The 13,930-nt window shown below is 44.3% G+C and overlaps 1 protein-coding gene across 1 annotated transcript; it reads left to right on the forward strand.

Moving 5' to 3' along the window:
- The first annotated feature begins 2,022 nt into the window (after positions 1–2,022).
- Positions 2,023–9,686, forward strand: STAP1 (signal transducing adaptor family member 1). The gene is made up of 8 exons (XM_009487900.2): positions 2,023–2,160; positions 4,535–4,606; positions 5,301–5,414; positions 6,126–6,182; positions 7,088–7,248; positions 7,882–8,010; positions 8,659–8,728; positions 9,558–9,686. The coding sequence occupies exons 1-8, from the start codon at positions 2,023–2,025 to the stop codon at positions 9,684–9,686; spliced, it is 870 nt and encodes a 289-aa protein (XP_009486175.2).
- The last annotated feature ends 4,244 nt before the right edge of the window (positions 9,687–13,930 follow it).

The following is a 13,930-nucleotide window of genomic DNA, read 5'->3' on the forward strand; positions in this document are numbered from 1 at the left end:
CTTTTCTCACAGGGGGAAGCGGCGGACCCCCAGAGCCTCACCGCGCCATCAGGGGCGGAAGGACGGCCCCGCCGGCCCGCCCCTCAGGAGCGCAGTGAGGGCCGCTGCCCCCAACACCCCCCCCCCCCCGCTTCCCCCGCGCTCTCTCACCAAGGCCTCCGCCATCCCGGGCCGCCGTGACGAGGACGCAGACGCCCCGGCCGCGCCACTGCCACTGCCACTGCCGCCGCCGCGCCGCCCCCCCCCCCCCCCCCGCCGCTTTCAAACCTCGGGCGCCTTCCCGCTGCGCACGCGTACCGGCGGGCGGCGGCACTCCGGCCACGCCCCCTTCCCCCCGCCCCATTGGTCGGCGGCCGCCGCCCGCCAACGAGGGCGGATGCCTTGCGCGCGCGCCCCCCCCGCGGGCCGTTGTCGCGCCTGCGCAGGAGCCAGCAGCTCCCTCCCCCCCCCCCCCCCCCCCCCCCCGCGCCGTCCTCCCATCAGGGGCTGGCAGCAGCCTTCGTCCCTGAGGAGCGGTGGCGGGCCGCAGGTGCCCGTTCTTTTTTCCCCCTTGGGAAACGCCAGTTCAGATCCTCGGCTCTCTAAACGCTACAAAACATCTCCAGTCACCACGGGGGGGGGGGGTGGGGGGGGTTGCATTTTTTCTTTAAAACATTAGTGAAGAACTCAACAAAGAGCAAAAACAACTGCTTGAGAACATAACGCCGCAATAGCCACGCTATCTTACAGTATCTGCAAAAGACAGTCTTAAATACAACTTTAAATTATGCTTTTTATCACGTGCTGGCAAGGAGTGGACCATGTGCTGTCCCATCAGCCTCACCAAGCAAAGGTGCAGGTACCCATGCTCATTAGCTTTTCTGCAACATTGAACAGCAAAGTCAAATTGTGCCATTTAAACACAACCGAATGTGTGCAAAAATCTGCAATTTAGGCAAGATCTGAGAACATGTGCCTGTCTCCAGCCATGTTGAGATACGACACGGATTATTTACTTTCACATAAGGGGCTGAACCCGCTTCTGCCAGAGTCGGTCGGCAGCTATCTGATCTATCGCAGATCACCTTCCTGGCTAATTATGTACTCACCTCACACCTACACGCAGCTGAGAAACAGAAAAGACCATGAAGATGTTCAACAAAAAACAAGCTTTTTTTTTTTTTTTAATAATGTTTGCTTTCTGTGGAATAGCAACCAGCCTCAAAACACCAAGTCTTCCCTATTCTTTCTAACAGCTAAGGGGAAGGCCAGAAACTAAGTTAAACATCATGGCTCTGTGAACTTGTTGGAAATTTCACCCCTCATTTCATCAGGACCAACATTTTGTTCCTGAACTACCATCTCCCTTCACAATTTCTTTAAAGGCTTTGGTATATGAGCTCTTTCACAATGAAAGTCGTCTTCCTACACGCACGTTGTGAAGTTGATTTATCCTTGCCAGTTATAAACAGCCATAGGTAGATTTATTTCCAATATTACTTTTAGTGTCCTGTAATCCCCCTAGCCATTTGCTAGAGAAAGTTCAGCTCGGACAGTCCCAAAGTTAACCCACACTCCCAATGAAAAAATTGACTATAATTTCAGCGGCAGCTGAGAGCAGTCTCGCCGCCGGCAGCAGCCCACGAAAGGTCCAGCGCTGTAAGCCACAAAAAGCGGGCTTCTCCACCACGACCTGCGGGTGACACCCGTCGCCGTAATGATGCTCTTTCGTACCAGCACGCTCATCATTTGAATGTCTCCCCTCAAGCAAACCCGAGGAGCACACTCTAAAGGAACAGATCCTTCTAATCCAGCCAGTCTGGTTCCCCCCGTGACCGTACACCAAGCCGAGTCGGTGGCGTACGCTGACCTAAGAGCAAGGAGGGAGACTTCCTCTTCAAGGTGCTGCTTCCCGCCCCTCGCACTGGGACGAGTCCTCTGGCTGAGCCTGATACGGAGCGGACTGAGAACAACGGCGGTGGCGGGGGGGGGAAGAGCACAGCAACAGAGGATATCCAGGTATCCTGCTGAGCTTTCCAAAGGATGCAGAGAGGCATTAGGAAACAGCCTGAGGAAACCCCTCAGCCAGCCCCCCGGCCAATCTTCCAGGAGAGGCAGAGGATCACCGGTCTGCCTTTGTACCTCCAGGGTTACCTCTCTGTCCGGCACTCAAGATGCCAGGTAAGGTGTCCAGGCCCATGAAGTGCATGTGTTGAAATATTTCTTTAAAAATGTATTGCCGGGAGCTACACATTTGTGGGGGGAAATGCTGAAATGCTGTCAGCAATGGTTGACACAAATGGTTGCGCAGAAATAATGACATCTAGTTATTTCTGTTCATATTATTTGGGGGGGGGGGGGGGGTGTAAAATAAATTATGTAAGGTAACCATCAATATCTCCAGGACCCCATTATAATTTACTATTACCTACTGAAATGTGGAGTTTGATTTCATAGCTACCACCATGGTGAAAAGCTAATGCGGTATTTTTAATACCAAGAGGAAAGTTTGACATGGTTATATTGCTCTGATGCATCCTCTATTTACTGGAGAACAGTATCCATCCTGAAGTCTTCAGTGACACACCACCTGAAGTATACCTGAGATTCTCCACATCTTTTTTTTTTCTTGTTAGTAAGTGTAAATGCCTACATGCTTGTGTATGTTACAACAGCATGTATGTTCAGAGCGTGTCCCTAATCAAGCTGATTGCTCTTTTCAGCACTTGATAATGACAGTCCTTGTACTTAGGGTTACAAAGTAATTTTTACCCTACCTACACTCACATTTCTGTAGATGCAGAAGCACAGAGTAGGTAAAATGAGAGTCATGCAGTGCTAAAGGTAGATACAATCAAAAGACCAAAATAGCATGGTGGTTCACAAACACAGGAACAACCAAGTACCACAGGAGCAACCAAGTACCACAGAAAACAGGAACTCTGAGAAACATAGACTAATAATCTTACTATTAATTCTTCTGCAACACTAGAAATTATTCAACACATTGCTTTGTTGTATCTAGCAGGAGAACACCTGCAAGTTTAATAAAGCTCCCTGTTACATTCCTTTATTTATATCCTTTTGTGTAAAACCTTTTTTTCCCCTCCTTCTGAAATTCAGTAACTACCATACTGGAATAACAAAAAGTTAACAGGGGAGAGCAGTAATATGCAGCCGATCTAAGGAGACTTACGTGGGACTGACGAGGTGTATTATCGCTTTTGAGAGACCAGATGCCCAAGCGAAAAACATATTCATGGCTGTGGAACAATAACAAGTGCTCCTGGGCAACTACTGTTAGTACATTTCCATAGGGCAGAAAGCCCAGTTCATAAGGTGCAGTTCAAAAATTTGACATGCAGCCCCAAACCACAGGGAGCATTCACAGCCTTCATTAACTTGCCAGGGACAGATGGTTTAGCAAGGCCATTTACCTTAACACAACACTGCAGTGCTCAGAGGTTGGGGTCCAGATGCTGAATGCTACAGAAATTTTACACTAGTAATTTGGCAGAAACCACCAGAAAGACTAGTTAGGAGCTAGCAGGGTTAAGAGCAAGGATCGCCTGCAGGATACTTCTAGGGAATGTTGCTCACCGTAAATTGTATGACCTATCAGACTTCACAAGTTATTTCTTTTCTTCTATTTCTTTGTGACTATGTTTTAAAGCCCCACCTCAAAAAAAAGAAAAAGCAAACAACAAAAAACCCAAACAAACACAAAACAGGTAAGTAAACTGAAAACTACTAGAACAGAGGAACAGAGTTGCTGTTTTACAGAAGTTGCCTTCCCAATTCAGTGTCCCCTAACAGCTATAGTTCTCAGGGGCACATGAAAACAGAAAAACATTTCCCATCACTCTGGCGCGACTGCATGAGGGAACAGTTAGAAGAGTCACACAATTGTATTTACCTTGGCAAGGTGTTGTTTTACAAACACTACTACACGTACTTTAGAGACAAAGCATATAAAATACCACTTCAAATGCAAGAAGTCTAGTTAATAGGTCACACTACCATCAAGCTCCATGATCTTCTCCTTATAGCAAGTAAAGTGGCAGGACCAAAATTCAATGCAATAGGCACTTCAAGAGAATGGAGTTCAGGAGATTGGGGTCTTTACACATATTCATCTCACACTGTTTTCCATTTGTATGCCTTTTAGGGAGAGCAAGATTTTAAAGTGGCATTTAAAATATATTTTCCTTCCATTACATACTCCCTTTAAATTCGTTGACAAATTGTTGACAAATGTTTAAAACATTAAATTAGTTAAAAGTAAAGTTTTCTTTCCTAATCCATGCTGGATTAGGATACTAGAAAACAACGCCTGAGGCTATATAACTTGTTGCCTGTAAAGAATTATTAAATGAACTTCTTTTTTTTGCATAAACTGCCTGCAAAATACATATTTGCTCTTTAACGATCTTTAAAACACTGATAACTAACATATAGTGACACAGTTTCTTTCTTAGCAGTTCTTTCAATTTCAGCATTTTGTGGGAGCTAAAAAGATAGTCTTCACAAACTGACAGTTTCTCCTTTCTAACAGGAATTTAGAGTGTACTGGACAGAACTCAGAGGAACTATGCTCTTCTTTTATGATGATAAGAAAGCCCCAACAGTGAGTAATGTGCTGTCTTTGTAACTCCCCATCTGATTAAGTGCCTCAGTTATTTTCATCAAGTAATCCTTATGTACTCCAGATACCTCTTGGCACCCTTTCCTCTCTCATCTGCATAGTCCAAAAAATAGTACTGAACATTGCAACAGAAAGGCTGAGATCAAAAAAAGCCAGAGTGAAACAAACTATAGTATACTAATTTGCCTCATCAAAACAAAAACTAAGCATTCTTTTGGCACCTGAGCTACAAATGTATGCACATTGCTCTATAATTTTACTGAGTGCTTTTTCCTCAGCTGTGTACAAGGGCAAAATTATCACGGTGTGTAACAGGACTTTCCTTTATGCAAGTGGGGAAAAAGTGCTTGGTATTATTATGGAGTACTCTGGCTGAGGGCTTAGTTGGAGTCACAAAGCAAATACTCGGGGAGGGGTCTCATGGATTTAATCTGTCTGTGATTATGAAGATCAGGATGGGAAAAATCCAGAAGGTATGTTGTTGGTGAGAAGAGCTTCTGTAAGCAGAAGCAAAGGACTGAGCTTTGGCATGTCTGTCAGTTAAACTTAACCCAAATTCTAGCCAAAAAAAAAAAAAGTTTCAATCTATTTTCTTCTAAACTAATTCCTTTGGAGAGCAGCTAGATTTTTGGTGAAAATTACAACTTGTGCTATTTCTCTTTTCCCCCCTCCTTAGTACTCGCAGAAATTAGATATATCATCTTTGACCTCAGCAACCAATGTTTATCCAGATGAAAATGGCTCTGCACGATTCATCCTGATGCTGTCAAACAGGGAACTAGAACTGAAGGTAAAAGGGGAAAGCTGCGATTTGTAAGCACTCGGTACTTTACTCCGCCTCCCACAGATATTCAGAGCTCGATTTTGATGTGGGAGTAGAGCTACCTGCTTGACAGACATGTAAGCATACAGCCTGCAGCCAGCCAGCACCAAAAGGCGGTCAGAGAGGGAGGCAGGGAAAAGGAACGTAACACCAGGGAAACTCCCCCTCAAGGCATTAGAAGTTTTCCTCAGGAGTATCTGGGAATATGAAATGAGCAAAGAATTGAACAAGAAAATAGACAAGAGAAAGCAGGAAGTACTACCACACTGGCGGGCCAACGTCATCTGTAAAACCAAGAAGGGGATAAAATATCTGACCACCCCACGACTCGGAAGCCATACAGACTGTAGTGCCTCAGGGACTGTCTAGAGGGTTTTATGCTTGAGACTCGCCTATTTCTTTAGCTTGGCCTTCTTCTTGGATCCACATAACCTTCTCCTTTGACTCCAGCAGAGCATATGATTTTTTTACCTTCCCACCTCTGTCCTCTCCCTCTAATTGAACATGCAGTACTGGGGCATTGCACGGTTTCAGGGTGTGATGTAGCTTCGCAGGGAGGTAATTTCCAGGCATGGTACTTCTAAAAGGGTGAGAGCTATTTGAGGCTTCCACATGAAATAATATACTTTTATTTGGTTGCTGTAGTTGTTCTTACACCGTCATTTTCTGTTCTTTCAGGCTAATAACTGTGAATGTGGAAAAGAATGGAAGGGCTTTATTCTCACTGTAACAAAGGTATGGAAGAGTTTTTTATCTCACTTCATGCCAAGAGAGTCTATAAGGGGCTTTTGTCTTCATGCATGCCAGAAGTTGGCTTCCACAGGCACAAAGCCTCACTTCTGAGGTGTTTGCACACACTGCACTGTTGAGGGGTTGTGTTTGTTTTGGTTTGGTTGGGTTTGGGGTGGGGTGGGTGTTTGTTTTCCTGAGGAGAGCAAAATTCAGGCTGATATAACCCCAGCTCATCTGCAATACACACTGCCATGGTACCTAGTCAGACACAGTTCCCAATCCACTGTTTGCTGTCCAGGAAGAAAAGACTTCTAGCACAAGCCCTGCAGCTGTGAAAAAGGGAGCCTGCTCTGAGAGAGACAACTCCCTAGGTCTTTATCATGGGATAAAGACATAACCAAAAAAATGGTCAAACTGCACACCTGAGAGAACCCCTCAGCCCTGTGTTTTATTCTACTATTCTTCTTAGCTAAATGCACTTTATCAAAGAAGGTCTTGCCATTTTCAATGACCAGTGGAAAAAATAAATGAAGTTTGTTCACAAATGACTTTGCATTGGCCTAGCTGAATCACTTAAAGCTGAGGATGGCTGAAATAGGTTAAATCACATTTACACAGCCTTTTGCAGTGCAGCAACTGCAAAATATCATTGTGGATTCTTACATCATTCCCACTTCCGCCAATGCACATTTCCTCTGAATCAGGACACAGATATCCTTATTTCACTATTCTAACAAAAACGCATGTGCAGCATTTTATTCAAAGCGGAGACAAATCCAAACCTTACAGATTATCACAGCTGCTTAAAACAAAGCAGGTAAGAAAGATTCCTACACAGCAGCTGTGCTCAGAGATTAGCTCACAATGTTTGTCCACTCTTTCTTTTCAATTACACTGTTCATTTTCAGCTGTCAGTTCCACCAGATGAGTCATTACTACCTGGGCAACTTACAAGAATGCATGAAGTGCTAGAGAAGGAAAAGGAAAGAAGGATTACGCTTAACGACTGTTCCAGCGCATCCTTGAACAGAGAAAGCCCTCCCAGCAGTACATTGACCCCTATGCCAGCGTAAGCTCTGACTGAACTATGCAAACCCCAATCTGACTAAAGAGCCTTCCCTTCTTTCAAAGTATTATTTTCATGCACAGGTTCAAAATTCAGCTGTTGTACAAGGGTTGTATAATATTCAATGAACAAAGTCTCCCTTGAGGCCTTTACAGAGATTTCCTAAGGGAAAGATTACTCCTGCAGCTTTCCTACAGTGCCCTTTGTTTTGAAAAGGCTGAGTGCAGTCTATTGCTATGTTTAAAAAACTTTTCAGAAAGCTACACGTTGGGCTGCTGTTATCTGCCCTTCTGACAAAACGTTGATTACCATTGAGAAATTCAAGGTAAGTCCAGGTTACTCTTCTCACATTCTTTCCAAGGGTCCAGCAAGCAGCATACCTGTATGAAAGCTTCACTTTCTCTCCGGGAATGCCAAAGCACTGCTGTCCTGAATTATGCTCCTACAGTAGCATTAATCAGCAAGAGTCCTTCAGATGTCATGCCTCTTGGCAGCCATGGCTAGTTACCCTGGATAAGCCTAGCATTGTGAAGAGGTGTTAGCGTGGTAGACCGTATCTCTTCATGCAGCTCAGAACGACGTGGCCATGCCAGCGTAACTCACATTCATGCCGTTTCCTTCCTCCTTTCTATGCAGGTGCTTCTATGCAGTATCTCGGCAAGAAGCAATAAAGATGTTAGAAAAGAACCCTTCATGTGGGAATTTGATCCTGCGTCCCGGCAGTGATAGCAAGAACTACGCAATCACTATCCAACACAAGCTGCAGTAGGTTGATTCCACAATGTGTTATCCCATTCTTAACTAGTATGTGCTGTATTAAAGCCAAATTCTTAATACCCAGAGTTAGCATGTGAAACATATGCCTTGCCTTCAGGCTATTTTGAGAAAGGTAAGTGAGGCAGCGAGGGCAGCCCTGAGACAGATTTCTTGGTTCTCTCCTCCTCCAAAGCCAGTTAGATTAAACAAAGAAGCAATGAAGATCAGCCAGCAAAAGCCCATTTCTTTGGGTAAACAGAAATGCCATGAAACTCCATTCAGTTTAAGAAATCATCACGCAGAATGAAAATGGAACATGCCATGCCCCTTTAAAACAAACAACAAAAACAAGAGAGACAAGTATTTTCAAACAGTAACTTAGTCTAAAAACACACCACATTTCAAATGAGTTGCCATGTTTTGGCTTTTGTAGAGCTTCAGAACAAGAGGCAACTGAGACACCAGGAATGACATTTGCAATTCTCAGTGTTTCTAAACTAAAACAGGGGAAAAAAAAAAAAACCCTGGCACACCTTCACTAAGCTCTGGGGATATTACAAGGCACACCCATTGCTCCTGCAAAGGAGTTTATAATGACAATGGTACATCAGAAAGTATTTCACTTCAGGCAGCATACCAACTTTCATTTTCTTTCAGTGCCCCATGCATAAAGCACTACAAAGTGATGTCCAAAGGAACAAGTTACGTTATTGAATTGGAAAGACAGGTAAGTGAGCAATTCCCTTGAAGATTCTTAAGCAGGTATAAGAAATAGCACTTTGCAGAAAAACAGAAAAGCTCTAGTAAATTTGTAACTATAATTTGTGAGTTAAAGTAAAGTATGTGGAGTGTTCACCTCTCTTGTTAGTCCAACTAACCTAATCTCAAAGAACAAGTTACCTTTTAAGAACTAGAAAAGTAGGAAAAAAACACATATCATCATCTTCTAACAAAAATAAAATCAGACCATTCATGAAACCCCCAAGATTGCTTAATTTTTTTTTTTCAACTCAGGCTTCAGTACTAAGTCTGAAAACTGAGCTCTCGTTGCAGCTAGAGGAAGTTCAAAATGCACTCCATGTAACTTGGAGAAATAAAACTAGCTTAGCTGAAGTGTGAGCAGGGCTGTACAGACCCTGTTATGTTGTTTAAAAGTTTTCTTCCATTTTTCTTAAGACGTGTTTAACTCATGTCCTGAGAAACATCCTGTTGGTTTGAAAAAGCATCTGGTGTTATACCATCTGCTGAAAGAGCATCAGCAGTCATTGAAGAACAGTACAGAGAGCGATCTGCCTTTTGGTTTTGTTTACTCACTTGATGGAAGGGAAGGGGTTATATGTTCAAGGGTCAAAACGTTACCACAGATTGCGGAGGGCTGTCCTAGACCTCACTGCATCCACATGCTGGATGTAAATCCAGTATCAGTTGTTTGAGAAACATCGCTAGGGATCCCAGTCTGCCAGCGTGTTTTTGAAAATGTATTCTCAACACACACAGTGTGTTTTATTTGGTGGGGTTTTTTGTTTGTTTGCTTTATCTTGGTTTTGGTGCAACAGGTGACACTCCCAAGCCTTCAGGATGTTGTCAATTACTTTGTGACCCAAACCCAAGGGAACCTGAAGCCGTTTGTCATACAGACATGCACTGCAGAGGACCCAGCGTTCAGAAAGCAAGCTGGTCACTGAAGGCACACACAGGAACGGTCCTGCTAAATGAGAGAGGCATGGGAAGCAGCACAGAACTCCGCACTATTGAAGATAAACAGAAGTCATTCCCCAAGCTACTCTTCCTCAGTTTCTAGAACAGCTCTGTTGGCCCTAAACCAAGAATGTGACGCACCTGCTCCCAGAGAAACTTCTGAGATTTGGGGAGGGTAAATAACCCAAATTCCTGTAGAAAATTAAATGTGGAAAAAGAAGAAAAGACAAGAGTGGAAAAGTGTGAGAGACTGAAAGAGTTAATGTCTTAAACATTGTGGTGAGGCAAGATGAGGTCTCCGCAGCAGTAAATTGGGGCCTGCATAGCACCACTGTGGCACAGGTGAGAAGCTGACTGGCACGGAGCTGGGAGGCATGTCAGAGGATTTGCAGTTCCACCTCTGATGACCAGAGGCCATGCCGAGTTCATTTGAGGAAGGGGCTCATGACAACCCCAAAGACCTCTCGTGACCACCCCCCATCCCCCCAGAGTGGCGCCTGCGCAGACGGAGAACATTCTGGAACAAGCCTCAAGGGGGGCGAGACTAGAGGCCTATCAAAGAGACAACTCTGAGGAGCCATGTGTGCACCCCTACCCCCAGAGGACCCCGCGCTGCTGCCACCCCCCTGCTCCTGGCCGGCCTCCCCCACCCGCTGCCGGTGCAGCCAGAGGCCTCGCGCTCCGGGAGCAGCGCGCCCAGCGCCGGGGGGCTGCCGCGTTTGTCATCGACATCCCGGGGTCCAGGGGTGGTGATATCTCCCTCTCCACTTTCTTCCCTTTCCTTTCCTTTCCTTTTATAAGTATTTGGATTAGAACCGACATTGCCTATCGTTGCGCTTTCCTGGTTCGGGTTGCCTACCGTTATGCTTTCCAAGTTCAGGTTGGTGTTTGCCATCAATAAAGTGTTTAATTGATCGTTTGGTGTCGCTTCACCTTAATTGAGCCCAAGGGAATCGCAGAACCTCCACGATCCTCTCTGGGCAGCCCAGTTTGGGTCATGACAGAAAGAGAGGATGCATGGCCCCTGCAAAATGCGATGGAAAAATATTGTATTGAAATTAGGCAGACAGTGTTTGTGGGCTCAATTCTGTCACTGGCTCACAGTGCAATAAACTTTGTGTTAAAAAAACCTCATTTTGCATCTACTTACTTGTAACAGGATCAGTGCCATTTATGACATCCCACAGAGCAGGGATGCCTCACCTCTGCTGGGGCTTTGAGCACTGCCAGAGAGGTGCAATACAGACCAAAAAGCAGAGAATACAAGTCTGGGTAGCTTAAACTGGGGGTTCCTGGTTCTCTGCAAGGTCATGCGAACCCTTACAGGACCTGGAACATCCCCAGTGAGGTGGCTGGGGCATTTTCCATGTTATGCAAATGAGGGAGGGCAGGAATTCAAACAGAGACATCTCCTGCCCAGCTGAACATTCCCACCCCTTCTACATGCCAGCAGGGGTGTTCATCAGACCCTGCTGTGAGCTACTTCAGGGAACTGAACAAAAATAGGTTAGTGTCCCTGTTGGTTAAGCTCTCTGAACGACCTTCCCGTGGGCTGAGACAAGCCCCAGTGAGTGCACAAGGAGCACAAGACTGCACAGCTGGCGATGAGTGAAGGCAGCAGGGCCTGTGAGAGCCCTGCTGATCATAGAATCATAGAATCGTTTAGGTTGGAAAAGACCTTTAAGATCATCCAGTCCAACCTACACTACCAAGTCCACAACTAAACCAATCAAGGGTAGACTAGACTAAACCATCTCCCGAAGTGCCGCATCTACCCGTTTTTTGAACACTTCCAGGGATGGTGACTCCACTACCTCTCTGGGCAAACAGTTGTGGAACCCCACCGAGCCTTAGGCACAGCATCGATCTTCTTGGAAACTGGGGATCCAGCCTTCAAAACAAGCAACTTAAAGTGATCAGCAGTAAGATCCATGTTTAGTATTTTTAGCCTCTAAGTTCTGCCAGGCAGCTGGACTGAATAAAGCGCTTACAGGATGGGTGCCCACTGCTGAGCTACACTCCTTCACAGTTAGTGGAGATGACTAGCTCCAGAGCCTGGCTTTTTTCTTTAAATAAACCCCAACCAAATAAACCGCACCTCTCCTCTGACAGTGGCGGGGGAGCATTCACACAGCTCAGCTGAAGACAGCTATGATCTAGGTACCGAAGCAGCTAGCGCCTTCGCTATACGTACAGGGACTGCTCTAGGTAGAGTTGCTCTTATTTCCAGACCAAGATTGATCGTCACGTTCCTTTGATATCAGCTGGGAATCACAAATTAATTATTACTTGTTTCAAGGATTATGGAAGTCAGTCAAGGCTTGGGAAGGTTATTTTAAAAGAATGCCCACGTTTCTAAATAATAGATTATGTGTGACCATATGAAGGCGCACCCACTGTATTTATAAAAGTACAACATGAGATGTTAGCATTTTCTTTTCATGAAAATACTTAAGATCACTTTGTGAAGATGGTGCTGCTCAGTATGCATCAGGTTAGAGTTGCAGATTTACCTCAGTATGAAATTGAAACCTGTGTGTGCTGTGAAAAGTGGGAACTTAATACTTCTTTACTGTATCTCACTTTTTCCATGCAAAATGATTCACTTACTAGCAAGACAGTTCTGCTGGTGTTATCAATGCTGTAACTCATGACACCTTTAAGCTTAAGCCTCAGTAAGCTTTCTGCAGCATGAATAAACACCCACGCTAGCTGCTTCATTGACCACACAAACATTTACTACCACAAAAGACACATTTACTAAAATAAACTCTCAAAAGCTATCTGGTCAAAACTTACCAACCTTTGGACAAAGGTTTAGATTGCTGCACTGTGCTGCAGCAGAGTATGCTTTCTGTAATTGCAAAACAGGAGATCAGTAACCTTTCAAGCGAATAAGCCAGTTGCATTTGGCTGAAATTCAGTTTCTTTCTTCAACCAAGCGGCCTACAGCCACATTGTTTCAAAGACACAAGGAAAAACTGAGAACATGAACTTACCTAAAGCCTTTACTTATGTTTGATACAAGTCAGACAGATACACAAACTCTCTGCCTTGCTCAAACCCACATTATTTCAGGATGTGAGATGCCGTGATGAGGTGACAGGGTTTCTGCATACACAGAGTCCCTCCTGGTGCCAGTTCTATGCAGTCATTATTCTTGAATAGCACTTTTTTTTTTAAAATATACATTCACATGTTCACCATATGGTAGGAAAAAAGCTGAAAACATGTACTTTTTACTCCTTGTATAGGTAAATAAAGTCTGAAATATATCAGATCCGCCGAAACAGTCTTGTTAACAGTAGCGTGATCTTCACACAAAATCCTCATTACTCCTAGCATTAAAGAAACACACATTAACCAGAGAGAACAGTTGAGCTGGGTGCTAAATGCCTCATATGTTTTGTGAGCCAAACATTCCTGCAATTACTAAGAATGTGAGAAATTAAGGGAAAGCTAGTGTTAAGTAGGAGCAAACTCTGTAAGAAAGCATTTGAGTGAGAAAGATCTTTAATACCGATATAAAACTTCATCTCTGCAAGTCAACTGCTCTTTCAAAGAATGTTTTGAAGGAAAGCTATCCAAGCGTTTTAGTGGAACGATAGTTCTTCATTGCTGTAGGGAGATGGCTAGCTCTAGCTGCTCCACAGGAACAGAACATCAAACAGTCCTAGACACACAAAAGCTTTGATTACAATTAAAAAAAAAAAGAAAAAAAAGCAGTGCTACAAGCCTCTGCACTGCTAGCACTGGTGGTGACAACACTGAAGATCTGGAAGACCAGCACCCCAAAATTCACTTGCCCGGTTTGATTGAGCCCTTTTAGTGTGATCATGCTGAGCACCTCCTGAGACTTTTGATAAAAAGTAGCAACAGACTGAGAAATGGGCTGTATCAAACACAAATTCACACTGAATTGGCTCACTCCACTCTGCACAACTTTCAATACAAATACATTCACTCTCCAGATCAGAAGTTCAGAAAGTTTTAAAACATGAAAAACAATTTTAATGAGCCACTTGACATGCACAGTTTTTCCATATAAAGTCCTCTTTAGGTTATTACTTGTAAGATTTTACCTAGGTTAACTTAAATCCAGAAAATTTTAAAACTCTGCTAATAAATATCTAGAGCCATTAAGCATTTTCAGTTTTTCCATCAGCAACTGTTTAACTGAACAGAACCCACCCATAGAACAGACATCCATCCAACAGATACACACAACAGG

Source organism: Pelecanus crispus, chromosome 4 (assembly GCF_030463565.1).
Source record: "Pelecanus crispus isolate bPelCri1 chromosome 4, bPelCri1.pri, whole genome shotgun sequence".
Classification (NCBI taxonomy): domain Eukaryota; kingdom Metazoa; phylum Chordata; class Aves; order Pelecaniformes; family Pelecanidae; genus Pelecanus; species Pelecanus crispus.